The sequence below is a fragment of the Leptosomus discolor genome, chromosome 27, assembly GCF_034619465.1.
Source record: "Leptosomus discolor isolate bLepDis1 chromosome 27, bLepDis1.hap2, whole genome shotgun sequence".
NCBI classification, from domain to species: domain Eukaryota; kingdom Metazoa; phylum Chordata; class Aves; order Leptosomiformes; family Leptosomidae; genus Leptosomus; species Leptosomus discolor.
Genome location: NC_141417.1, coordinates 324,539 through 349,318, shown reverse-complemented (window position 1 = coordinate 349,318; position 24,780 = coordinate 324,539). Strand labels below are relative to the sequence as shown.

The window sequence follows — 24,780 nt, the reverse complement described above, 5'->3', positions numbered from 1 at the left end:
AGAGGTGCCCGGGGAATGCTGCCCCTCTGCCAGGATGCCATCCTGAGCAGGAGAGAGGAAATCCCTTCCCTTGAAACACAAACCTCCCCTCCCTGTGCCCAGCAAACGGCCGAAAGCCTGATCTTACAGAAATGAAGGCAAGGAGGCCCTGAGGGGCTGAGCGCACCGACCTGAGCCTTAATGAAAGGAGGAACAACTTGAGATCAGCAACTCCTCGAGAGCAATTTTGCAAACCTAGCAGCAAATTACCAATGGTTAAAACCGCGTTTGACTGGGCAGGGCTGTTTCCAAACGCGACTGGTGGCAGCAAAGGTGGGGTGCCCAGTTTGCGTTTTGCAGCAGGAGACCCATCCCATTAAACCCAAACTCCTCTAGAGCATCTCCTGGGAGGTTTCTAAGGCCACCGGGCGCGTTTCTAAACGTCGGCAGCCTCCACACGCGCTCCCTTTCAACCAAGGCCGCACCGAAGGGCGCCCCGTGGGAGCACACGCGCCTGCAGAAACCCTCAGGGCTGGAGCACGGGCCAGGCTTTGGGCCGTGTGAGAAACTGGAGTGTCCGGAGAAAGTTCCATCGTTGCCCAGATCCTGCCAAGTCACGTGCTGTGGGTCAAGCCCTTGGCAGGGGAAGGTGAAAGAGCGACAGTCACTGGCGGGGAGTCCATCAATCTACCCAAGGCCTTGAGCTGCTCAAGAAACACATTTTTTGAAAAGCAAAGCATAAGCAAATCTGGGGACAGGATGCTGGCAGCACAGCGCGGGGGGTGGGGAGCAGGATGTCCCGGGCTGCGGGAGAAGCCCTCGGCCAGGGGTTAACGTGGACACTGGGTTATCACGGGACTGGCTGGGAACAGCCCTGCTGCTTACAGGGGTCCTGCGAGGGGGCACATCACTAAATACTTTAGGGCTCCTCGTGCACAGAAACGTCCCTTCTTACTGCCAGGGGACACCAGCGTCGGCAGAAGAAGCCAAATCTGTCTCTTAGGCAGGAACACTTTGTGCCGCAGCCGGGGAAGTGGCCGGTGCCCTCAGGCACGGCAGCACCCGCGGGGGGAAGGGGCCCACGGCGGTTACTCCACTTTAGTCGTGCTACTTACACGTGGTTCCCAGCTCGGGGGTGTAGAGCTGCTCGGGCTGCGAGTCCTCCGGGGCAGCGCCATCCTTCGAGCTCCACACCGACACAACCCCCCACCGCCTTTGTCCCCGTCTCCCTCCTGGGCACAGCACACGCAGCGGAGCCGAGCAGCCCCAAAACCGGCCGGTGAATGCGAAGGTGGCTCCACGCTGACACGACCCACGGCTCTGATCCCAAATCTTCCCTAAGGCTTCCTGTTGCTAATGGCCTGCCGTTTTCAAGAAGAAATGGAAGATAAGGACACAGTAACGGGACACTTGACGTGTGACATCACCAGGACAACAATATATTCGATTTCAAGTTACTTAAACATGTAAAATTTGGTATTTGACCTATTAAACTTTTTTTTTTTTTAAATCCTCTCCTAATGTATCTGCAGCTTTGTTCAGAGACCTCAGGGCCAGAGTGGCCTCAAATAAACCCCCATACAGCCCCACAGAGTGATCTGGGCTTGAAACCCAGCGAGTCCTTTAGCTGGGTCCCTCAGTCTCACCAGCCCTCAGGGCAAACCAGCCCGCTCACCGCTCCTTCAGCAGCAGGGGTACGTACCCCTGACCACCCACCCAGCCTCAACTTCCAGTGCCTGCTGCCAGTCACTGACTGGGCGATGGTGACCAGTCCCACCAGGTGAGCTCTCCCCAGAGCAGCTCTGCCCCAGCAGTGACCCAGACCGACAGCCCCGGCTGACGGCAGTGTCCAGCAGGCAGGTCACCCCCACCCCAAACCGAGAAGGCAGCCTCGCTGCTGGAGAAAAGCTAAAGCGGCTCTTGAAGACCCCGGCAGCGCTTGCCCGCTGACAGGCTCGCCGGCCAACAGCTCCGAGCCTGCACGGGTCTGGGTCCCGGTGAAAGAGCGCAGGCAGCACAGAAAGGGCTTATCAAGGAACACAAAGCCCGAGATTTCCTCAACGGTTTCTAGCGAGGGCTCTGCTCCCGACCGGCTGTGGAAACAGCCCGCAGAAATGCGAGTCCGCTCTCCTCGCGCTGCTGCGGGTGCCGGAGGAGGTGGCGGGGAAGAGGCCCTGGCTGCCTGGACTCGTGCCACGAATCCTGCAGAGCACAGCACAGGAGCAGGATACCCGAACGGCTCACGTGTTTTCCCAGGCACTCCTGAAGAGACAGAAATGCCAATCTGCACATTTAAAGAAGCAAGTTTCATAAAGAAGCAAGGTACAAGAGGTCAACATTTTCCATTTTATTATTCTAAATAAAAACCACACTTTGTGCTGAACAATGGAGTATAAAAGAACCCGATGTACAACGATTTTAGACATCTACTATTTGGGGGGAAAGTTTACAAAATATACAAAACTTTACAGCAAATAGATAGTAAACACTTAAATATCAGGAGGTCAGTACCTACTATTAACTTAACGAAAGGGTTAGACAGCAATTCAATTCTTTTTTTTTTCTTTATTCTGCTTCATTATTCTGATAAGAGACCTGGATCCTTTGAGAAAGAGGAGAATCAAACTGAACTTGGCATTTTAGAAATTGGAGTAAGACCACGCTCAGAGCACTGCCTTTTAGAGGGGGATTTTGCATCAGGGCTCCCCGCGAGGACCCGCGACCCAGTCGCCCTCCGCGGACGCCGCCGGCACAGCTCACAGCGAAGCATTTCCCCTCTGCGTTCCCCTCTGGTACCCCGAGGATCCCAAAGCACTTTGCAAACACGAGTTAAACCTCACGGCTGCCCCAGGCGAGGTAGGTAAGTGTTGTCCCCACGTTCACGTGGGGAAGTGAGGCCAGGCGGCGAGCAGGCTTGCCGAAGGCCACACCGCGAGTCAGTGGTGGAGGGGGAACGGATCTGGGCATGGAACTTCCACCCCGGCTCCCCCGATGCTGCAAAAGGCGCTTGGCCTCCGACGCGGAGCCGTGCGCGGCTGCACCCCCGGCACACACAGCCCCGCGCCGCTGGCCGGGAGCCCCTGCCATCACCGGTGCCTCCACCGTGACGCAGCCAGGTCAGAGCTACGGCTCCTCGGGGCACCGCAGCCTGTGGGGGACTTGGGACAAGCCCATTGCTCCGGCCAACCCCACAGCTTTCCAGAGGAGCGCCAGAGCTCCCAGCAAGGCTGGCTGGACTTGGGGACAGCCATGCCACCATGGGGACAGGGACGACAGAGCCCTGACACTGGCCCAGGACCCTCCTGGGGGAGGGAGCGCTCAGGTCTCTGACCCCCTCTTGGGAAAATCCCTCCAAGGAGCAGCAATGGCACAGGGCCGGCCCAGCACGGGAGCACTACAGGTGCAGATCTGTCCCCCCATCCCCTTCACAGATGGGACTCGCTGCTGATCTCAGGATGTTTCACGTGGAAATGGTTCATTACAACACAGGAAAGAAGCCAAGACACAGAAATGCCAGGGACGCGAGCGTTCTCCCTGTCCCAACCAAAACCAACCAGCAGAAAAAGGGGTGGGCTTTTGCTTTCCCATCCTTGTGTCCAGAAGGGTGGGCTTGCTTTGCCCAGTAGTGTTTCAGTGTAAAAGCTTCTCTTTTTGGTTTATGTGCACAAAAGGCTTTTGCTTCACAGCTTAGCTAGACACGGGGCTGCAGACGCTACCACGTGGCAGCGACCCAACCCGTCCAAAAGCGCATCACGGCTTCTGGGACATTTTAGGAGGGTCTCGAGGCTTTAAGGACTCGGCTCTCCCAAGCCTCGTCTGGCCCCCTCACATCCTTCATATCAATCTCCAGAGCAGAGCAGGTCGCATCCGTTCCTGTCTACCAGCCCACCTTGCCACCACCAGGACCACGAAAGAAGCCCCGTAACTCCAACAGCTCCTCAGAGGAGCCTCCGGTGAACTGACGTCAACTCCCACGCTTTCCCAGAGCACCATGCGTTCTCCAAATGGTATTCTTTTAAAACATACCAACACTAACCTAAACATGGCTCCGCAGACCAGCCAGAGATCCCAGACCAGTACCATGAGACTGGAGTTTGGAAACCAGAGCTCCAGCAGCAGACACAGCCCAGCCTGGCCAGCCCCAGGGTTGGCGATCGCTTCGGTGCCTCTCCTCCTCTGAAAACAGCCTGCAGGCACCAAAATCAGGACAAGTCCAGTTTAACACCCCCCAGGGTGACGTCAGCTGGCCCCAAACTTGGCCAATATTACAGGGACTGGGGAAAGAACTCCCAATGGCCTCTCGTTCCTCCTCAGCAAGGTCCACTCCTCCTCCCACCCCACCTCTGTGCAGCGGGGTCGGACTCGGGTACCGCAGGTCCACAGGGTGACCGAGGATGACGCAAGCTCAGGATGAAGGAGCGGCCTGGGAAGGGTCGTTAGGTCCAGCCAGGGTCGGCACCGCTGGCGGGGACACTGCTTGACACTGGCTCTTGTCTCTTCCCCTGTCACAGCGGGGCTGGACCCGGACGTGGAGCTGCTGCCGTGGAGACGCAGCTTCACAGGGACTGAACTCCTCCCGCTCCCGACAGCAGCGCGCCCGGCGGATGGGCAGATGGGCTCTGCAGACCCCGGGGGACATCATGGCGCCGCTACCCCTCAGCACACACGTTCCTGCTTCCCGCTCCCCGGTGCCGCCTCCCTCAGCCCCTCTGCAGACGCAGCAGCACTGAGCCACCCCCCACTTCTCATCTCAGAGCTGGTCTGACAGGACTGTGACGGGGATGGGGCTGGAGGGAGGTTTGCTTTCGACGGGGAATGCTGCAACAGGAGTAAACCGACCCGGCCAGGTGCAGGAACTGGTACAGAACAGGAAGGGATGGAGGCTGTCGTTTCTCTAGGACACCAAACACCAACACTCACTAAGCGCTTTGCATCTCCCACACGCCTCGCAGGTACGAGCCAGCAATCTTCACCGCACTCCCGGGAGGTAGGTAGGTACCACAAGTGTTACCGCCCTCATTTTACAGATGAGGAAACTGAGGCAAAGAGGTGAAGTGACTTGCCCAAGGCCACAGCGGAGCGGGGGCAGCAACCCCCAGGAATTCTTAGCTCACCAACCACGCGTCCAGCCCATGCCGCTCCTCTGCCGCGGGTTGTCCCTTCGAGAGGAGGGGAAAGCGGGACGAGTTTACAGGGTTTGCAAATCACTAGTTTTGTTTTGTAACAGCATATCTTTACAGAAGCGCAAGAGCCAATTTACTACGACTGTGGCTTGAAAGCCCTGAGCGCTTCCTGTTTGTGAGGTAGAATGAGTTACCTAAGGGCAGTCATCACTCATGCTGCGGCATCGGAAATATTTGTTCCTCTCCACCTCTGCCCCACAGCAGGATAACATGGGAAAAAGCCGGTCCCCACCCCTCCTGGTGTAAACACTGCCGGCACGGGGCTGACCTCACCAGCGCTGCCGGGAGAGCCCACCGTGCTGAGGAGGGGTCCCCAGCCCGCGCCCAGGAGAGGCTGAGCCAAGGTTCACCCCGGCTGCTATTGCTCTGCCGCAGTGCCCAGGCGGCACCTGCTGAAGTTACGGCACGATTCGACAACAGATGAACGAACTCACATTGCACCAACCACATCCTGCGACACACACTCGCCAAAGACACGTCCGGGACGTGGCGATCCGCGGCGGCAGCCACGAGAGGGGGGCTACCCCTTCAGCAGAGAGAAGAGTCCTCAAAGGTACCTTCCTGGGCGTTAAGGCAACAGCTCCATCGCGTCTCGTCTGCTGGGATCCGCGCAGCCGCAGCGACGTCGTTCTCTGGCATCCAGAGCTTCCAGTACCCGGCAGCCCTGGACGCGCCGTGCCGGCAGAGCACGACATGCACGGCTGCCGTCAGCGGAGGAGAGCTGAGGAGACGTCAATGGCCAGCTGCAGGAGTTAGGCGTGACTGCACCACACAAAATATCTGAGGAGCAGCTGACCCCACGACACGGACCTGCCTCCCCTGCCCCCTCCGGCCCAGCGACTCCTCCGAGAGCTCCCTCTGCTCCCGCCGCCGCCGCCTCTTCTCCTTCCGCGCCGCCGCCCCGCTGCTCGGGCTCGTCGCAGAGGTGCGTCACTCCTTCATCTCCTCCCTCGGAGACGGGGTCTCGGGCACGAGCGAGCGGCGTGGCACGGGCATGGCAGAGAACCACCAGCCACGCTCCCAGCTCGGGCAGGGTTCCCAGCACCGCTCACCCATTTACCCTCCTCACTCGCACGTGCACCCTCGCACGCCGCCTGCTCACCTCCCCTGCAGTGCAGCAATGACTTCGAGGCTGATTCTGTAACACGGACTTTGCTTATCTCCTTGCCATAGCAGCAGAACCCCAGTGATGCCCAGAACGAGTCTTTTTTTCCTTTTTTCTTTCCTTTTTTTAAATTTCTCCTTCTCTTCGAGTCCAGCACCATCCTGCTCTGGCTCTGTCCCTCTCTACTGAGGTCAGGTGTGAAAAATCTTAGCAGCATCAGTTTGTGGACAAGCTCAATCTGAGGGTTAGCCTAGTCAAGTGGGCTAAAAGGTTAAACAAAAATAAAATCTAGATTCAAAACCTAGTGAGAAATGCTAAAAACACAGAACTCGACGGCCTCTAACAGGACCAGAGGTAAGTAAACACGACAGACTTCTCGGAAACAGTGACGTAGCTTAACGTGCTGTTAATTTGTACAATGCCACCAATCTAAAAAGCCCTAGTAAGGCCGAAAAAAAAAAAATACAAAAAAAAATAGAAAAGGAGGATTCCGTCCATGATGCCTGACCATTAAATAAAATAAATGACACTTTTTCCACAGCTTCCGTAATCAGCATTTGCGCCTTTGCTGGCCCTGCCCTGCCTCACCCCATCAGCTGTCCGTGTTTTTCTCCGCATCTTTGGAATGGATGATATACATGAAAGTCTGTTCGATGGTGAAGTCCGGGGGGAGGCTGCCTTTGTGCACGCCTATGTGCTTGCTCATGAGGTTGAGCGTGGAGCTGTAGTGCCCGCACACAGTGCAGCGGTACATGAGGGCTCCCGAGTGCGTCCGCAGGTGGCACTTGATGGTGGAGCGGCCGCGGAAGAACTTGTGGCACACCTTGCACTGGTAGGGCTTTTCTCCGGTGTGGATCCGCCGGTGGTAGTTGAATTCACTGGTGTGGGCAAACCTCTTCCCGCAGACCTTGCAGCTGTACTTGCTGTTGCCTGGCTGGTTTTGCAGCGACAAGTCTTCGCTCAGGAACTCCTCCGGCAGCTTCCTCTTCTGCAGGCCCTGCTGCTGGAGACGGTCTCCAAAGCTGGGTCGGATGTCCAGGCTGCCCCCACACTTGTGCTGGCTGACGTGGTAGCGGTACGCCGCTTCCAGCTTGAAGCTCTGGCCACAGAAGTGGCACCGGAAAAGAGTCTCCTCCATGTTCTGATGAACGGCCAAGTGCTTCTCCAGGAGGTGCCGATCCACGAAGCTGTTGGCACAGACGGAGCAGGAGAAGACCGAGATCCCCAGGTGGGACAGGGTGTGCCACATCAGGCTGCAGAGACTGAGGTGCCTCTGGTCGCACACACCGCACGTCTGGCTTTTCAGGTTCACGTGGTCCAGGATATGGTTGCGGACAGTGTGGAAATCTTTGGCCAGAGGCTTCCCGCAGGCAGCGCACGCCAGCTCCGAGCCAGGCCCGCCCCCAAACACGTTGATCTTCCCCGGCAGCGGGTCACTGGGGTGCACGATGACGTTGTTGTCAAAGACCCCTTCTCGTCGGTGGAGGGTCAGCTGCCACTGGGTGAAGAACTTGGTCTCGCACATGTCGCAGGAGAAGAGAAAGATGCCGATGTGGGACAAAACGTGAGTGACCCTGGAGTTCCGGTCCTGGAAGTGGGTTTCACAGACCTTGCAGTTCCCGGTGAGCAGATCGACATGATCTCTCGCATGCTGGCGGATCAGCTGGATGTTGGGCTCCAGGACTTTCTTGCAGACCTGGCAGGGCATGGCCTTGCTATCCCGGCTGTCGTTCTCGAAGGCCAGCTCTTCTTCACTGTCGTCACTCAGCTCGATAACTTCTTCTGATGGGCCCAGCTCTTCGTTGGCATCTTCAAAATGCAGCTCGTCCTCGCCCAAATCCTCCAGCTGAAGCTCGTCCATCTGCCCAAAACCTTGCTCTTTGGAGTGGTCGCTGTTGCTGGGACAGGAGTTGCTCCCCGTGGAGACGTCCAGGGAAGGATCAGCGGTAAAGAAGCCGCCCTTGCCGTAGTCGCCATTGCTCTGGACCTTATACTGCTGGCAGGAGCCTGCAGCGGTTTGAACAACGATGTTCACGCCGCCCAGGCTGGGCTGGGTCGCCATACCCGCGGCAGGAGCGAACTGCCCTTGATCCGACTCCTGTTCCGTCTTGGGAGGCTGCTGCGGATGCATCAGGGGGAGAGTCTGGCTGCCTTCGCTCACGGTGTTCCTGTCGTCCTCTTTGTAGCTGCCTGCCACTTCCCCGTGTAAGATGTAATTCCGTTCAGGGCCAAAATGCTCCCCGCCGCTCCGGATTTCACCCAAAGAATGGCTCTGCTCTGAGGAGGTGCTGCTCAGGGGACCTGACCGGCCTTCGCTCACGGACAGGGAGGGCTGCTTCGTGATGGCTGAGCTCTCCAGGTCAGGGAAGGTCGAATGGCAGGCCTTCAGCAGATCTTCCATGCCCAGCCGCTCTGCCACCTCGTAAATGACCCCCACGTTGATCAGGTCTGTGAAGAGCTCCGAGGTGTACACGAAGCTGAGGATCTTCTCGAAGTTGGCCGGCGTGATGAAATCCACCACGTAGGTCCTAGCAGCATCCAGCCCCGTGTTCAGAAAGAGGTTCTGGAAGTAGCCTGCGGCGCAGGCCAGCACAGCCTTGTGTGCAGCAAAGGAGCGGGTGCCCACCAAAATGGTGACGTCACACATGGTCTCGGAGAGCCTGCACTTGTTGAGTTCCTTCAGCAGGTTGTTGGGGTGATTGGTGCTGTGCAACTTGATCCTCATGCCCATCTTAGCAGCTGCTTAAGAGTCCCTCTCCTGGTCAGCTGCTTCTTCACGCATTCATCAGCTGTGGGAGCAGGAGGTGCTTGGCATCCAGAAACTGGCAGGGCAGGGGGCTCTAGAGAGGAAAATGCAAAAAATACCTTAACAACCAAAGAGAAAGAGACACCGTTCTAGTCACACCTCAAATTTTCCACCTTCCTGACGAGCAACAGAGAAGCAGCAGCATAGCTGCTTCAACGGAGATTGACTAAAACCTATCTCGTAACTTCAAAGACTGACTCTTCGGGAAGCGAAGGGGAAGACGAACAAAGGGAGAGGCGCAAACAGACAAAATAAAAAGCCATTTACTCTGCCTGTGACAGCCTGAAGTTCCTGCTTCTGAGCACGGACAGAGGCCCCCCTGCCCTGGGGCTCCACTCAGTTCTGAAACTGAGCCCCAACCAGTACCTGTTACACAGACCCCCTCCCTCTTCCCGAGCCAGGGATAACGCTCCTGTCCGGAGGGCTGAAATTCAGGCTCTACACGCTGGTCGGCTTCACCCCCGGGTCTCCTCCAGCCACCACCGTTTCATACCTCAGCTTCAGATTACTCCCGTACCCACACAGGAACTTTCGGTTCCCAGGTGGGATCTAATTTCCGACTCTCCCCTGTGCGCCAGCTTCTCCGGGTCCCCTGGGATTTCTCCTCCACCACAGTAGTACTTGCAGCACCTTTCCGTGCTCTTGGCTGGGTGGTTCGTGCAGTATTCCGCAGATATCCAGCCCATGGCACCAGCCATTCCCACCTGAGCTCGTTCTCCCAGCTTGTCCCAGTGCCTTTGTCACCCTGTCCCACTGCTCAGGCCGCCCAGGGACCCGAAACGCTTACCCCGGGAGCTCTGTCCCCAGTCCCCTGCCCTTTTCTCCCCATGACAGAGAACAACCACCCCCAAAGCCAGCAGGGAGAGAGGGAGTTTGCAGGAGACGGAGGGGACGGGGCTGCCTCCTGCCCTCCTGCCCCGGCTCCAGGGGAAGGCAGAAAGGGGCCGAGGACGGGCCGCCGAGGGACGGAGCGGGGACGGGGGACTCACAGCTGGGGAGGACGAGGAGGACGAGGGTGGCCGGGGAGGGCTCTGGCGGGGAAAAGGTCAGCGTGGCCAATTCCTGCAGCGTGGGGATCCCTGCAGGGGGGAATGGGGGGGAACGGAAAGGGGGGACCGGGGAGCGCGGGGGAGGCCCCGGAGGGTGAGGAGGGGCGGGCAGGCCCCGGTGCCAGCAGGGAGGCGGGGGAGGCTCCCTCTGAGCGGGGGGACGGGGAATCCCGAAGCTGCCCCAGCAGAAAAGGGACCCAGGGCGGGGGGGGGGGGGGGGGGCGGCAGGGACCCCCGGGGGGCTGGAGGAGACACGCGGGACAGCGGAGGGGGGGGGGGGCAAGGGGGGGTAACGAGGAGAACGCGGTGAGGGGAGCCACGGGAAGGGGGGCGGGCAGGAAGGGCTGCCCGGGGGGAGCCTCGGGGGACAGCGGGAGGCCCCGGGGGGCTCCGCGGGGGGCAGCGGGAGGCCCGTGGGGGCCGCGCGGGGCTCATCGCGGGGGGCGGGGGGGGGCGGCGCGGGGCCCCCCCCGGGGCTCCGAGCGGGGCGGGGTGGGGGGGCGGCAGCGAGAGGCCGGCGGGGCTGCGGGCCGGCGGCGCTCCTTACCCGCCCGGCGCCCCGCACCATCCCGGCTGGGCTCACACAAAGGCGCCGACCCGCCCTCCGTCCGCCCCGGCCGCCGCCGGAGCCGCCTTCCGCCCGCCCGCCCGTGCGCGCGCGCGCGCCGCGGGGCCACAGCGCCCCCCCGCGGACCGGAGGGCACCTGCCGGGGCGGCGGGACACGGGCACGGCCCCGGGCACCGGCCCCGCTGCGTCGACGGGGCACGGACAGGGCGCTGCAGCCCGGGAGCGCGCGGGCCCCCGCCCCGGCCCCGCTCCCCCCCCGCGGCCCGTCCCGGGCGCAGCGCCGAGCGCGGCGGATCGCAGCCAAGACACGGAGACGGTCGGGGCGCGTGTCCCGCACGGGCGCGGGTGGGTGTATACGGGTGTGCGTGTACAGGTACATAACGGGGCACGCGTGCAGCGCGGACACGCGTGCGTGGGTCGGAACGGCCCCGGCCGCGGCGGGTCCCACGACGGCTCCGCGGCCCGGGACGCCCCCGGTGACGGTGCCTCGCCCCGGGGCAGAGGGCACGGCCCAGGCCCCGTCCAGCCCCCCTGGCTCGGGCCGCGGCTCACGCCGCTGGCAGCGGGGTCCCACCGGCCGCGGGCGGCCCCGGGGAGCACCGGGGGGACGGGCCGCCGCTCCCCCGCCCCGCCGGCCGCCCGGGCTCTGCCGCCCGCTTCCCCATGAGCCCCACGAAGAAGTCGTGCATGTCCCCTGCGGAGAGACCCGCCGTCAGCGCCGCGGGGCCCGGCTGCAGGGCCGGGACCGGGACCGGGGCCGGGCGGGACTTACGCTTCTGAGATGCCGCGGGCGCAGGGGGACCTGGAAGAGACCGAATCGGGTGAGCGGCGACGGGGACGGCCGGGACCGGACGGACAGACCCTCCGCAGCCCTCCCCGCCCTCGCCCCCCCGGCCCTCACCGGCGTCCTCCTCCCGCAGCAGCTGCAGAACGGCGGCATAGGCGGCCTCGGGGCTGCCGCGGGCTCTCCAGGGCAGCGGCTCCGGTTCGGGCATCCCCTGCGGGGAGCGAAGCGGGTGAGCGGGGTGGGGGCGTCCAGGGAGTCGCCGGAGGCCCGGGGTCCGCCCGCCGTCCCCGCCCCGACGGCTTTACCTGTACGGGGGGCGCGGGGCCCGGCGGGGCGGGGGGGCGGCGGGCGAGGGCGAGCGGCAGCGCCAGGACCAGCAGTGCCGCCAGCACCGGGCGGCTCCTCATCCTCGGGGGGGCCTGGGGGCGGCGGTCAGCGGCGGAGCCCCGGGACCGCCCCGAGCCAGCGACCCCTCGGCGGGGCGGCGCGGGACGAGCCCGGGACCGGGCCAGGGGCTGCGGGGAAAAGCAGCGACACGGCGGACGGGGGGGCACCGGGCGCGGCGGGACCCCTGCCCGTGCCGTGCCTTACGGCGTGCGGCGGGGGCACATTGCGGGGGATGCATCGCAGAGGTGCGGAGGGGGGGGTGCAGGAGGACACGGCTCTGCTGCGGACCCTCTTGTGCCCACGGCGCTACGTTTGTGCGGTCGCAACCAGCCGGGCCGTGCAAACACGCACCCGAGACCGAGCACAGGCACACGGAGATTGCAAACACGGGCTCGGGCTCCGTCCTGCACGTTCACCCCCGTTAGCCCACACACGCATGCCCCCGACACACGGGCTTGCTGACAGCCAGATCCCAGACCTGCTTCCAGAGCCCCCCACCGAGCCCTCTCCGAATTCCAGTGGCATCTTTCCCCCACCTCTCCTCCCGGCCCGTGCCCTCCCCAGCACCGTCAACAGTTTCCCCCTCCTGCCTTCTGCCTTCTCCCAGCCGGAGCTGGGTGAGGACAGGACACAGCAGCCCCCCAGGAACCCCGGGAAGCCCCCAGGGTCGGGGGCAGCAGGAGCACAGACCTGCTGAGCCCTCAGGTGTCGCCCGGTGCGGAGCCGGGGGCAGAGCGACCCTCGCCGCCGGCGGGTGCAGAGCAGGAGCCGCGGTGAGGCGAGGGGGGCAGCGGCCGCAGGCTGTGTCGGTGGCTCCCCCAGCACGGGCTCAGCCGGGAGGCGAAGTACCGGGGTGCTGGCTCCGTGTGGAGTTAAATAGGGGGCTCTGCCCATGGCACGACGTGGGTGGGCGAGAGGAGAGCCGCCAATGGGGGCCGGGGGGGTGGCACCCCTACCCTCCAGCTTCACACCCACGCAGGCACCGTGTCACCGATAGAGACCCGTTACACACACAGAGTCACACCGCGACACAAAGTGTGCCCACGCAGACACGCCAGCTCCCCGCCGCGCCGCAGCACCCTGTGGTAGGGGGCCAGCATGCAGTCCCCGTCCCCTCTTGGCGCTGCAGGCTTGGGGGGGGACACGCACGCCCAAGCACGACGCAGCCGTCGGCACGTGTGGGGACACACATGGTGGGAGCGGTCCTGTCTGGCACAGCTGCTGGTGGTTGCTTTGCAGCCGGGTTTTGGGAGGTCTCACACCGCAGCGGGGACCAGCTGGGCTCCCAGCACGCACGCATGGTGCACGTGCATGCACACGTGTGTTCATCTGCACACACACATGAGGACTCAACTGCGCACACAAGCACACACATGCCCGCACACACACACACGCTCTCTCTGTACCACACACCCTGCCCATGTCCCACAGCCCCACTCCAGGGTCCCGGCCTGCTCAGTCTGTGCTGCCCGCAGGGAGCAGTCCCAGTTCTGATGGGCCCCAGCAGCCTTGGCTCTGGCCCCACATGGGGCTGCCTTTCCCCAGACCCCTTTGTGACCCAGACAGGGCCAGCACCACCAGCACCAGCCCCCCTGGCTCCAGCCTGACTCGGCCTCCTGGGAGCCCAGGCTTGATCCTGCACCCAGATCCCCCCATTCGCAGCCACCTCAAGGGCCTCCGTGGTCTTGCCCCGGCCGGGGGTGTGAAGAGGTGGAAGATGAGGAGGAAAAGTCAGGGGCAACCAGAGGGACGCGAGGGAAAGGGGATACAAAGGCCAACAAGTGAGAGCCACAGACTTCAGCCTGAGCAACAGGCGGCGGCGGCTGCGGCAGCCCCACGGGAAGGCGGCCCGGCAGCTCACGTGGCAGCGCAGCCCGGGGCAGGGCAGCATCTGCAGTACCGGCGACATTAATTAAATCGGAGCTTGGCCAGAGAAAGCCTAATTAATTAATAACACCTACTTGTGTGGTGCCAAGTGCGATGCAGTTGCGAAGAGCTGCGGTGCCCCGGGCTGCGGCGGGCTTGTTTGTGGCTTTCGCCCGTCACTGGAATGGGCAGGGAGGTCCCTGCGCTGGGACGTGACAGCCCACGGCAGGCAGTGAGGGGAGCCCTCGGAGCCAGAGGCACGTCCACAGCATCAAGTGCACCCGCGCGCACACGCGTGCCCCCCCCACGTGCATGCACGACCCGAGTGCCCTGGCACGCGTGCCCGCACATGCCCCCCGTGCGCGACAAACCGCATCGATGCTCCAGGGCCCACCTGGGAGCTGGTGCTGATGCTGACATGACGGGGAGGTGTCAGCTCCTGAAGGTAACGCGGGTGACGTGTGGGACAGGAAAAAAAAACAAACCACCTCTCCAAGAGCTTGATGAGCGCAGCAGAGAAAAAGCAGCGGGGGGCGGGGGGGCTGCTGTGGGAGCTGTGCGGGGACCCCAGCTCCTGGGGGCTGCAGGACTGGTGGAGGTCCTGCAGGACCTGGGCTGCAGGATGGCACTGGGTCCTCTCTGTCCCCCCGCTCTGCTCTGGGCCGCAGCCCTGGTCCCCAAATGCAGCTCCAGCGCCAGCCCGGGGAGGGCTGCTGACGCAGGGGCGCAGCTGGGGGGGGGGACGGACGCAGCAGGGAGCACCCTGCAATGGGGACGGCCAGTGCAGGCAGGCGGGTGCCAAGGACCTCACGTGCCAGCCACCCGCGGCCACCCAGAAATTGCCTCTGCAGCAGAGCGAGCTGCTTTCCCACTTAATGGGAAAAGCGGCCGCAATTTGGGGCCTTTCCAATCACCGCCGAGCCGAGCGCCGGCCGCAATCAGGCAGCAGGAAAGGCGGGGGGCCGGGGTGGGGGGGCTCCATTCCTGCAGCATGCCGGGGGGCTCCATCTCCAGGGCTAGGCTCTGCCCCCACCCTGCTCCAGCACTGTGGCACCACGTCCTGGGGCTCCGGCACCCTGGGTCCCCCACCCTGCCTGTAACAGGGGGCACTCACTGCGACACTGCCCGTGTACCAGCACCAGAGCATCTGTTTAATGGGTTCACAGCAATTCCTGGGCAGTGCAAGGACCTGGTGGGGTGGGGGGATGACAAAAGGGGTGTGGGCGGGGGTGCTGGTGTATGGGTGAGGGTCCTGGTGGGGGATGGGGGTCTCCTCAGTGGACCAGAACCTCCATCTTGTGGCTGCCCCGCTTCTTGCAGATGGGGACATCGGTGCCTGCCTTGGCTGACTCCACCACGGTGACAGCCATGTCGCCCTTCTGGAGGCGGGTGGAGAACCTGGGCGGGGGGAGCCAGGACAGAGGGATGGGGACACGCCCAGCCCTGCCCCACCTCCTGCCCAGTGAGCTGCCTTCATTGCACCCACCTCTCGGGGGCTGCCTGCTGCAGCCCGTCAGGACCCTCCAGCTGATACCCCACCCTTGCAAGCTCCACCCCCACAAGCCTTACCCCACCCTTGTGAGCTCTGCCCCAGACCCTACCCTGCCCCACCCCCGGCAGCCCCACCCTCCCCGCCCATACTGGTCGGTGATGTGCAGGGGCAGGGCCTGGGCCGTGGCATCCATGAGGGTCTGGTGCAGGCGGGTGACGAGCTCGATGAGGTGGTCGCTGACGAGCAAGAAGTCGCCCTTGGCCCCCCCCGTGGAGCTCTGCAGGGACAGGGGGGGTCAGTCCTGGTGGGGACTCCTCAAGCCCCAAGAGGACCCCCCCAGGTACCTCCTTCAGGTGCAGGGCCAGGAAGCCGTCGGAAAAGCGGGTGACGGAGACGCTGCGGATGTCGCCCAGGTTGAGCACGGTCTTGGGCTGGGCAGCCTTGGGGTCAGCCAGGACCAGGTGCTCGGTGGTGAGCAGCAGCAGGCGAGGGACCGTCTGCGGGCAGGGGGGTCAGCGTGGCCCCGCACGCCCTCCCGGTGTGGCAGGGACACGGACGGAGGGGGCTCACCTTGCCGCTGGCTCTGTTCACCTTCCTCACGGTGTCAGCCATCACCAACTTGTCCTTGGCCACGGCGTGGAGCTTCTGGTACTTGGGGTTCTGCGTCAGCCCCAGGTACTCGCCCTGGAAGGGCTGCTGCAGGCTGGGGACAGAGGCCTGTCAGACAGCACTGTCCCATGCACCCCCCACCCCCTCTGCCAGCCCCCAGCCCCGGCACCTTTTGGAGTAGAGGGTCTTCTTGTCCTTGAAGAGCTCGCTGGCGCAGAGCTTAGCCTGCAGCAGGGCCCTGTGCTGCGGCGGCAGCTGCTCCCGGTACTTCTTGCACTGCCGAGGGAGGGGGCGGTTTGGTTCCGCCAAAGACCCCTGGCAGGGGCTGGCATGGAGGGATGCAAGGTTCCCACCGGAGGCCCCCTGCTTCCCTGTCCCCCCCTGCTCCCACCTTCCAGCGGTAGAAGATGCTCCTCAGCTCCTGGTTGGCGTCACCCAGGAACTTGTACGGCGCGGGGGGCCAGGTCCGGTCCATCACCGACAGCGGCGGGAGGTTCCTCCCCAGCCCCACCAGGAACTTCTGCACCTGGGGGTGCCAACGTGGTGGGGGGTCAGGAGGGTCCCTGGTCCAGCCCCAGGGGCGGGGGGCTGGGATGGCGTCGTGCCCCCTCTTCCCCCAGCCCCACTCACCAGCCGCCGGTAGATGAAGTTGGCCAGGCGGGCGCTGGCCCCGGAGCGGAAATACCTCCTGTACGCCCTGCGGACCTGCCGGAGACGGCCATCAGCGGGGGGGGGACGCCGGACCTTGCCACCCTCCCGCTGCCAGCCCCCGCGAGACACGGCTCTCCCTCCCCCATCCCTGTTCGGCCCCAGCGGAGAGGACAGCTGCTCCAGCCCGACAGGGTGGGCAGGAGCCAGGGTGGGCAGACAGACAGACAGCCCTGGACACAGCGGTGAGGACAGCAGGAGAGAGGTGTTGGGCAGGGCATGCGGCCCATGGCCCCGTTACCTGGTACCCTCTCCAGTAAGCGGCGATGGTGGTGGCGGCCTCACAACGGTGGGACTGCAGCTTCAGCTCCCGCAGGAGCCGGCGAGACTGCGGGGGGTGAGAGCCCAGGGAGCCCAAGGCGGGGAGACACCGACACAGACAGGGAACGAGAGGGAGAGAGGCAGGAGAGAGGCAGGAGAGGACGGAAGATGGGGAGAAGAGATGAGTCTGGTCCCACCATGGCGCACATGGAGCCCCCGGCCCCTCCTCGCCATGCAAACTCCACCCCGCTGCCCCCACCAGACATGCTGGCCCCAGCCAGTGGCCCCGGGGTGCCCAGCCCTCACCTTCCAGCCCCGCACGTACGCCTGGACTATCAGTGCCGACCGCTTCATCTGCTTGTATTTGTTCTTTTGCTGCGGTGGGGAGAGGTGGGGTGAGCCAGGGGGCTTGGGGAAGCCAGGGGGCTCTGCCCAAGGGGTGAGGGATGGGCAAGGAAAGCATGGCCAGGACCCCCCCTTCCCCACCGTGTGGCCCCGGAACCAGGCAGAGATGGTGATCTGGCTCTTGCGCATCAGCTGGTACTGGGTCCGGCACCGCCAGCCCCGAAACATCTTCTGGATGAGGGTGGCGAGCTGGCCCACGCGCTCTTGGCGCCGCCTCTCCAGGTCGAAGAGCTGGGGACAGCCAGGGCAAGCGCTGGGGCGCCAAGCGGGGAACAGGGACCCCTGGCCGGGAGCCGCCTCCGAGGCATCACCCAGGACCCCCCAGGACGGGCTTGGAGCCGCCAGCGGGGCAAGGGGACCCATGGGGCTGGCACTCGCTCTAGGCCAGGCTCTGCCCCCCCAGCATCCCAACTGCCCCACAGCAGGGTCCCTCCCGCTCCACCCTCCCCGGACTCACGGTGCGTGGCGAGCGGATGAAGATCTTGGTGTGGCCGAATGCCAGCTCCTCGGCAGGGAATGCCGTCTCTGCCAGCAGCACCTCGGCCCCTGCCCTGCACCGCGGCGGGAGACGAGGCCGGTCAGAGCCCCGCAGCCCCTGGGCCGGGGGGCCACCGGACCTGCCCAGAGCCTGGCCCAGCCCCATACCTGTCGCTGCCGGCCCAGCGGGGCCAGGTCCGCGGGCTGAGCATCTTGTAACGCTCCAGGAAGGGGCCGTAGAGCTGGCGGAAGGCGTAGCCCGCCCGCCGCACCCGCACGTTCTCCATCAGCCCCAGGTACCGGATCTGCGCCAGCACCAGCTCCGGCGTGAAGAGCATCGCCGTTTTGGTCTCGTTGGGCTTGATGCACCTGGGGAGGGCAGCGGTGGGCTGGGGGGGTCCCGCAGGTGCCAGGGCTGGGGTTGGGCCCCGCCCCCCCCGGGCCGGTACCTGATGTAGTTGGGATTCTTGGAGTAGAGGTTCTTCATCAGCGTCGCCACCGAGGCCTTGAACTGGAAGCCGGCAGTGGGGGGCAGCTTGAGGGAGACCTTCTGGGGGTCTCCCTCAGGGAAGAGAGAGCGCAGCAGAGTGTGCCGGGCGGCCCACATGGCCTGCGAGAGGTCGCGGAAGAGCAGGTCATTGTTCTTCTCGATGAAGCCCGTCACGTTGTAGGTCACCTGGGCACGGGAGCGGGGTCAGCACCCAGCAGGGTGCAGGGGGGCCACGCTTGGCGAGGGAGGGGGAGTGAGCGGGTTACGGTTCAGGGTCTCCGTGCCCATTCCAGTCCGGCCCTGCAGCTCCCATGCAAAGCTGGGAAGAGGACCCGGGGGTCCCAGCTGCTCCCAGTGGGGCCGGGGCTGTGGCTGCCCACGCCCACTGGCGGACCTTGCCAGCGTAGTGGTGGATGCGGAAGCATTGCGGCAGCAGGCTGGCGTCCATGATGTGCCGGGCGTTCTGGGTCTCCTTGCTCTCGTAGTGCTTGTGGGTGGCGAAGAGCTGGTTCAGCTTGGTCAGGAAGGTGTCCTCGTTGACCACGCCGGGCCGCAGGCACTCCTCGTCCAGCATGGCCAGGATCCCGCACTTGCTCTGCGCAGTGATGGACGGCGTCACCTCAAACCGGCCCTGGCCCCGAGCTGTGACTCCGTCAGACCAGGGCCGCTCCAGGCTCTGCTCAGCCCAAACTCGTGCCGGGTGCGATGCGGAGGAGCTGGGACCTCAACCTGGGACCCCGGCACTGGGGGGGCAACTCACATTCTCGATCAAGTTGCAGATGATGCTGTTGTCAAAGAACTCCACTGGGGTCCACTGGATGCCCTGGGAGCAGAGAAGGGTCAGATGCACAGACCTCCCAGACCCTGCCCCACAGACACCCCCCAGCAGATGTGGGGCAGGAACCGGACGTCCGCCCACGGGGACAGGGATCTCGAATCCCTCCCTGCCTTCCTGCTATTGAATCTGCTCCCTGCGGGGAGCGGGGCGAGGGAGGGACGTGCTGCAGAGCTGTCTCCGGCACTTCCCCATCCCCAGGGGCCGAGGCTCCTTGGGCCAAGCTCTGGCACAGGCAGAGGGGCTGCATCCAGCCCCCAGCCTGACTGGCAGAGGCTGGGGGTACCTCTCGGACATATTCCTCCTGCTCCTCCTTCAGGGTCATCAGGATGAAGATTTGCTGCAGCTTCTCGTTGCAGTAGTTGATGATGAACTGCTCAAAGCTGTTGTCCTGCGAGAGAAGGGTCCTGCATGGCAGGTCATGCCCAAGCCCCCAGCCCTGCCCCATGTCCCACCTGCTGTCCCCAACACCCGCCCCCCCCCAGCAGCAGGATGGGGCTGGGTGGGCCCTGCACTCACCTGGAAGATCTCAAAGCCGTAGATGTCCAGGACACCCATCACTTTCCTCTGCTTGCCTGGCTTCACCTGGGGAGACAGCAGGGTGCTGAGCTGTGTCCTGCCCACGTGTGGGGTGGGGGTCCAGGGCCCCATCCAGGAGGGGGGAGCTGGTGCCTGTCATCCCGGGCACTCACCTGGATGCTGGTGTTGATGCGGTTCACCAGCCAGTCAAAGAGGCGGCTGTAAATGTTCTTGGCCAGTGCGTCCCGGCCATAGTAGCCCTGGGAAGAGAGGCGAGGGGCTTGTTCCGGCTCCCGGGGGGGCTGCTGGGCATCACCCCCATGGCAGGGGACGGTCCCGCTCACCTGGGGGACGCTGAGGGTGGTGAGCACCATCTCATCCCGTGCCTTCACCGTGCGGGAGCACAGCGCCTGCTCCAGCACGCCGGGGTCCAGCCCGATCAGGTCGCAGATCTCCTGGAGCTCTGTGCAAGGAGACAGCAGTGCCGGGGCCGAGGTGGGGGCTGAGGAGCGGCCCCCACACCCGCCCTGGGCCCATCCCCGTCCCTACCCCGCGGCTCGGCGATGCTGCAGGCCTCCATCCCGCTGGCCTGGTAGCTGCTGCTCAGCTGCACGTTGCCCAGCTTGAGCACCACGGCTGTCACCTCCAGCAGCGCCGTCACCTCGGCGGGCGAGAAGCCAATGACCCTCATGGCATCCTGGGGATGGACGCAGGCAGCTCAGGGGGAGGGGGTCAGCTCCAGGGTGTTTTTGGGGGGGTTGGTATCACCGCTTCCCAGCCCCCCAGGCCCCGGCCGCTGGTACCTGCATGGCGTGGAAATTGGCTGCATCATCCATGCCAGGCAGGCCAGAGCCCTCCCGGTTCAGGTAGCTGTAGTGCCGGCAGTCCTGGCGAAGCTTCAGCTGCTCTGTGGTTGGGGAGGCGGCTCAGCCGTGGCTCCCCCAGGCCCCTGCCCCCACCCCAACCCCTGTGCTGGGGGGTCTGGACCTACGCAGCAGCTGCACCGAGCCCCCGGCCAGGAGCTGGTAGAAGATGTGGAAGTTCCTCTCGCCCTTCACGTGCCGGACGATGCGGGATTTCTCCAGCAGGTCTGCAGGCAGGGGTCAGTGTCACTGGGGAGTGAGAGGTGGGACCCCTGGGATGGGTGGTCGGTACTCACAGTTGCTAATGACCCCTCCCAGAGGCTCCCCCTTGAAGTCGAACTCCACGTCCATGTACTTCCCCTGAGAGATAGAGCTGGGGTCAGGGCAGGGGGACCCTACAGGGGGTGGCAGCTCCACTTCCCGTGTCCACATCCCTGTTCCCTGCCGTGCCTCCAGCCCCATCAGGGTCCACACGGCCCCGACAGGGTCCAGCCCTGCTCCCTGTGGGATGTGGCTCCTCTGCCCTGGTTCCCCGGTCACTCACAAATCGGGAGGAGTTGTCATTGCGGACGGTCTTGGCATTTCCAAAGGCTGCAGGGGGGAGGACGGGGTTACAGCATGGTCCAGGGGGCTGTGCCGAGCCCTGGGTCAGGCGCAGGGTGCGAAGGGCAGGGACTTACCCTCCAGCACGGGGTTGGACTGCAGGAGCTGCTCCTTCACCTTGTCCACCTCCTCCCCTTTGCTGCACACGGCCGCCACGTAGGACATCACCAGCTTGCTGGCCTCTGCAAGTGAGCGGACGTGGGTGTCAGGGCCATGCCTGCCCATCCTGCGAGCCCCTCGCAGCCCTGTGAGAGCCCTCCGGCAGCCCCGGCTCTACCTGTCTTGCCAGCGCCGCTCTCGCCAGTGATGAGGATGCACTGGTCCCTGTCCCGGTCCCGCAGCGAGTGGTAGGCATCATCGGCGATGGCATAGCTGGGGACAAGGAGGGGTTAGAAGGGGGCTGGAGCCATCCAGGGGGTTTAGAAAAAGCCAACAGCCCCCGTTGTGACTGTGAGGGCATCCTGAGTGGACTCCCCCAGACCCCGAAGCCTCGGGCTTGCCCGTGGGTGAAGCCCTTAGCAGGATCCAGGGGGACCAAGGGCACCATGCTCACATGTGGGGATTCACAGCGAAGAAGTTGCAGTTGTGGTACTCCTGCACCTTCTCAGGGGTGTAGATGGGCAGGGACTGGTAGGGGTTCACCGAGATCACCACGTTCCCGATGTACGTCTGCAGGTAAGCAGGCCGGCGTGGGTGCAGGGCTGGGAGGACCCAGCCCAGATCCTGGTGCTCCCCACGCCAGAGCCTGCACTCTTCTCCCCCTCCCAGACCCCATATCCTGCTCCCCACCCCAGGCCCCCTGCCCCAGTGCCCACGTAGATGTCGCCACGGTGGAAGCGCTCCTGCAGGGTCTGGAGCAGCGACTCCTCTGTGAGCGGGTCCAGCAGCACCAGGTCCCCGACTGCTGCGGCGTCCAGCAGCAAGTTGGTGGCTTCCATGGCTGGGCAGCTCTGGGGCAGAGCGGAGGGGGGGCTGCAGCCACAGACAGGCAGCCTCTTCCCCAAAACACGCCCCCCGGTCCTCAGCAGCCCCCGTGGCCCTGGCTGCCCTCACCCTTAGAGGCTCAGAAGGGCCCCAGGGAGAGCAGGGTGCCCCAGCACCCACTGAGACACGTGACAAGGCTTGAAGCACCAGCTGAGCCTGGCGCAGGGCAGGACGCAGCCCTTGGCCAGCGCGATGCAGCTGGGACCTTGGCTGCTCCCTGTCCCTGCCTTGCCCAGCTCCCCCAGGCATCGCTCTGGGGCTGGCAGCCCCCTGGGGACAGGGGACAAGGCAGCCACGCATCACACAGACACAGAGGGCTCCTTCCCGGGGCACCCTGGCACCCAGGACCCCATGGTGCAGATAGGGGCTCAGGGAGGGGCAGGATGCCTGGCTCCTGCCCACGGCTGAGGGGGAAGCGGGGGCCCGGCCAGGAAACGTGGACACCTGGATCCTATTCTTGGGGCAGGGATGAATTCAGCCTCCGCTTCCTCCCTCCTTCCTGGCAGGGGGAAGCCGGGGTGGGGAGGGGACAGGATCAGGGCCAGGGGAGCCCAGCCCCCCCTGGCAGCCCTGCAGCCAGGAGCACCCAGAGGCTCCCACGGGAGACTGTGCTGCCTCCCCCACCTGTCTCTTACAGAGCACCCACATTCCCCGGGTGACCTTCACCCTCCTTTTACAACCCGGGCACAAGGCTGTAAACCCGCCCCGCTTTATCGGTACCCGGGGAAAGTTCACGAGTGGGGAGGTGGGGAAGGATAGGGGCAATGGGGTGATGAAGATGGCTCCATCCGGAGCTGCCCCACTGGCAGAGCCCCCCATAGGTCCCTGCAGCCTCTACCTGCACAGGGACATGGTCCCAAGACCCCCATGATGCTGGTGTGGGACCCCAGGGTGAGCACCATGGGTGGGAACCAGAGCAAGAGCCCCCCTCCACAGCTCCAGAGCATCCGTGGGCTCGCCCCATCCCCACGGTGCCAGGTCTCGGTGCTCCCTGTGCCCCCTGGGGTGGGGATGCCCGGGGTGGGGGCTGTGGGGACAGGGTACCCCCCGGTAGGGGGCCAGCCCCAGGGTGTGGGGGGCTCAGGGGCTGCAGGGTGGTGGCTGGGAACAGAGGGGTCCGCAACTCACCTCCTGGTCGCAGAGCAGCAGCTCCTGGAGTGGCTTCAGCTGGGGCTGCCCAGGAGCTGGCGGTGCTGGCCCGGTCCAGCCCACGGAGGGGCGGAGGACCAGAGGGACCTCCCTCAGGGTACCGCGCCTGCTGGCAGACGGGGAAACTGAGGCACGAAGCACAGCAGCCGCCCCAGGCTCCAAGCCAGCCCCCAGCCCTGGGGTCCCAGCCTGGCTGCCCTCCCCTCCCTGCCCTGGCAGCCCGTAGCAGGAACAAGCAGAGAAAAATCCCTCGCACACAAAGGCAGCTTCCTCCCAGGGCTGCGGGAAACCGGGGCAAGGTACAGGGGCTGGCAGAGCCGGGAGCGCCCAGGGCTGCTCCCGGGGAGAAGACACCGGCCCACAAGCCCTGTGGCCACGGTCAGTCCTGCCTCTGCTCTGGGGCCGCCGCAGGGAACCCGTCACCCAGGGGCCCGTCCCTTTTTCTCCAACACCACGCAGCCTCCTCGGCAGAGTGAGCTCCCACGGGTGGACAAGCCAGAGCCAAGGACAGGCCAGAGCCGAGGATAAACCCTGGGGTTGCCGCAGGACGGACAAACGAGCCTCATTATCTACAAAATACATCTTTATTAAAAAATATAAATCAGTCGTTGACTACACAGAGGGGACGGAGGGACGCAGTAAGAGGCTGCTCACCCCAGAGCAGGGAGAAAAGCGAAACAACGGCAGGGGAGTAAACCTGGGACAGAAGTAAACCAACAGCAAAATCTCTGGCAGCAGCGCAGGCGAGGTACCGAGGTACGGGCCAGGCTGTGGGATCCCTGTCCCCGGGGCAGCAGAGCAGCCGCCGGGCAGCAACACTGCCAGAGGGCAGCTTTATTGCTTAGAAAGTTGCATAGATCGAGGCGCCCCCTCCAGCTTCGTGCTTTGGCAAGGCCAAGGACCTGGCTGCCAGGGAGCAGAGCCCCCTCCCCAGTGTGGGGAGCGGGAACACAGGCAGGGCCATCCCCATCCCCATCCCCTGCTCGCACCAGCCGGGAGACAAGTGCCGTCGGGATGGGCTCCATGTAACAGCAGGTTAAGGGTGGAGGGTGCCAGCTTCAAGGTGACAGGCAGCTGCCAGCACCTGACGGGTAGCGAGGCCAGAGGCTGAGCACGACCTGCACCACAGCGCAGCAGCCAGGGGGAGCGGGGTGAGGGGCCAAGCAGAGTCCAAGGCTGCCTTCTGCACGCAGAGGGGACGGCTGGTTTTGGTATCCACCTAGGATCTGAGCCAAGGCAGAGGCACAGCCCAACCAGCTGTGACATCTTTGGTAACAGCAGGAGGAGGAGGAGCAGGTCACCCAGTGCCTGCTCCCTCCCCACAGCAGCCCGGCAGATGCTGAGCACGCAGGTACCAGGGGGACAGGTCCAAAGTTCTTCTCATGCACGTCACCCTCACAGGCACCTGCACGCAAGACAGACCTTTCGCTCCGTCCCCACCCCGGCAGGCAGAGACGCTCCCGGCAGAGCCAAGGTGCCCGGCAGCCCTGACAGTCGGGGCTCAGGGTGTTCACAGGAGCCAGACTGCCGCCCAGGCCTGGGAAGGAGGTCCCTGTCCCTACGACCCACACGCTCTGAGCTCACAAGCACCCACACCAAAAGCCAGAGTGGCTCAGTCCACCTTCAGACAGGACCAGCGTCCCCCATCTTGTCAG

At 64.2% G+C, this 24,780-nt stretch overlaps 3 protein-coding genes across 3 annotated transcripts; all 3 read right to left on the bottom strand.

The window, feature by feature from the left end:
• Positions 1–6,761: 6,761 nt before the first annotated feature.
• ZBTB39 (zinc finger and BTB domain containing 39) lies at positions 6,762–8,998 on the bottom strand. Its single transcript, XM_009946574.2, has one exon. The coding sequence runs from the start codon at positions 8,996–8,998 to the stop codon at positions 6,860–6,862; it is 2,139 nt and encodes a 712-aa protein (XP_009944876.1). The 3' UTR covers positions 6,762–6,859.
• A 2,240-nt stretch (positions 8,999–11,238) lies between these two features.
• TAC3 (tachykinin precursor 3) lies at positions 11,239–11,884 on the bottom strand. Its single transcript, XM_086478778.1, has 4 exons — positions 11,783–11,884; positions 11,592–11,688; positions 11,463–11,492; positions 11,239–11,384 (listed from the first exon to the last, which is right to left on the bottom strand). The coding sequence occupies exons 1-4, from the start codon at positions 11,882–11,884 to the stop codon at positions 11,239–11,241; spliced, it is 375 nt and encodes a 124-aa protein (XP_086334904.1).
• Positions 11,885–15,004: 3,120 nt separating this feature from the next.
• MYO1A (myosin IA) lies at positions 15,005–21,930 on the bottom strand. The gene is made up of 28 exons (XM_086478783.1): positions 21,808–21,930; positions 21,546–21,661; positions 21,270–21,364; positions 21,070–21,174; positions 20,934–20,980; positions 20,686–20,749; positions 20,518–20,616; positions 20,330–20,433; positions 20,076–20,223; positions 19,871–19,989; positions 19,700–19,786; positions 19,527–19,592; positions 19,294–19,398; positions 18,933–18,995; positions 18,567–18,767; positions 18,132–18,358; positions 17,851–18,051; positions 17,663–17,756; positions 17,287–17,436; positions 17,107–17,175; positions 16,781–16,867; positions 16,462–16,536; positions 16,223–16,357; positions 16,001–16,107; positions 15,793–15,925; positions 15,567–15,719; positions 15,372–15,499; positions 15,005–15,128 (listed from the first exon to the last, which is right to left on the bottom strand). The coding sequence occupies exons 1-28, from the start codon at positions 21,928–21,930 to the stop codon at positions 15,005–15,007; spliced, it is 3,225 nt and encodes a 1,074-aa protein (XP_086334909.1).
• Positions 21,931–24,780: the final 2,850 nt, after the last annotated feature.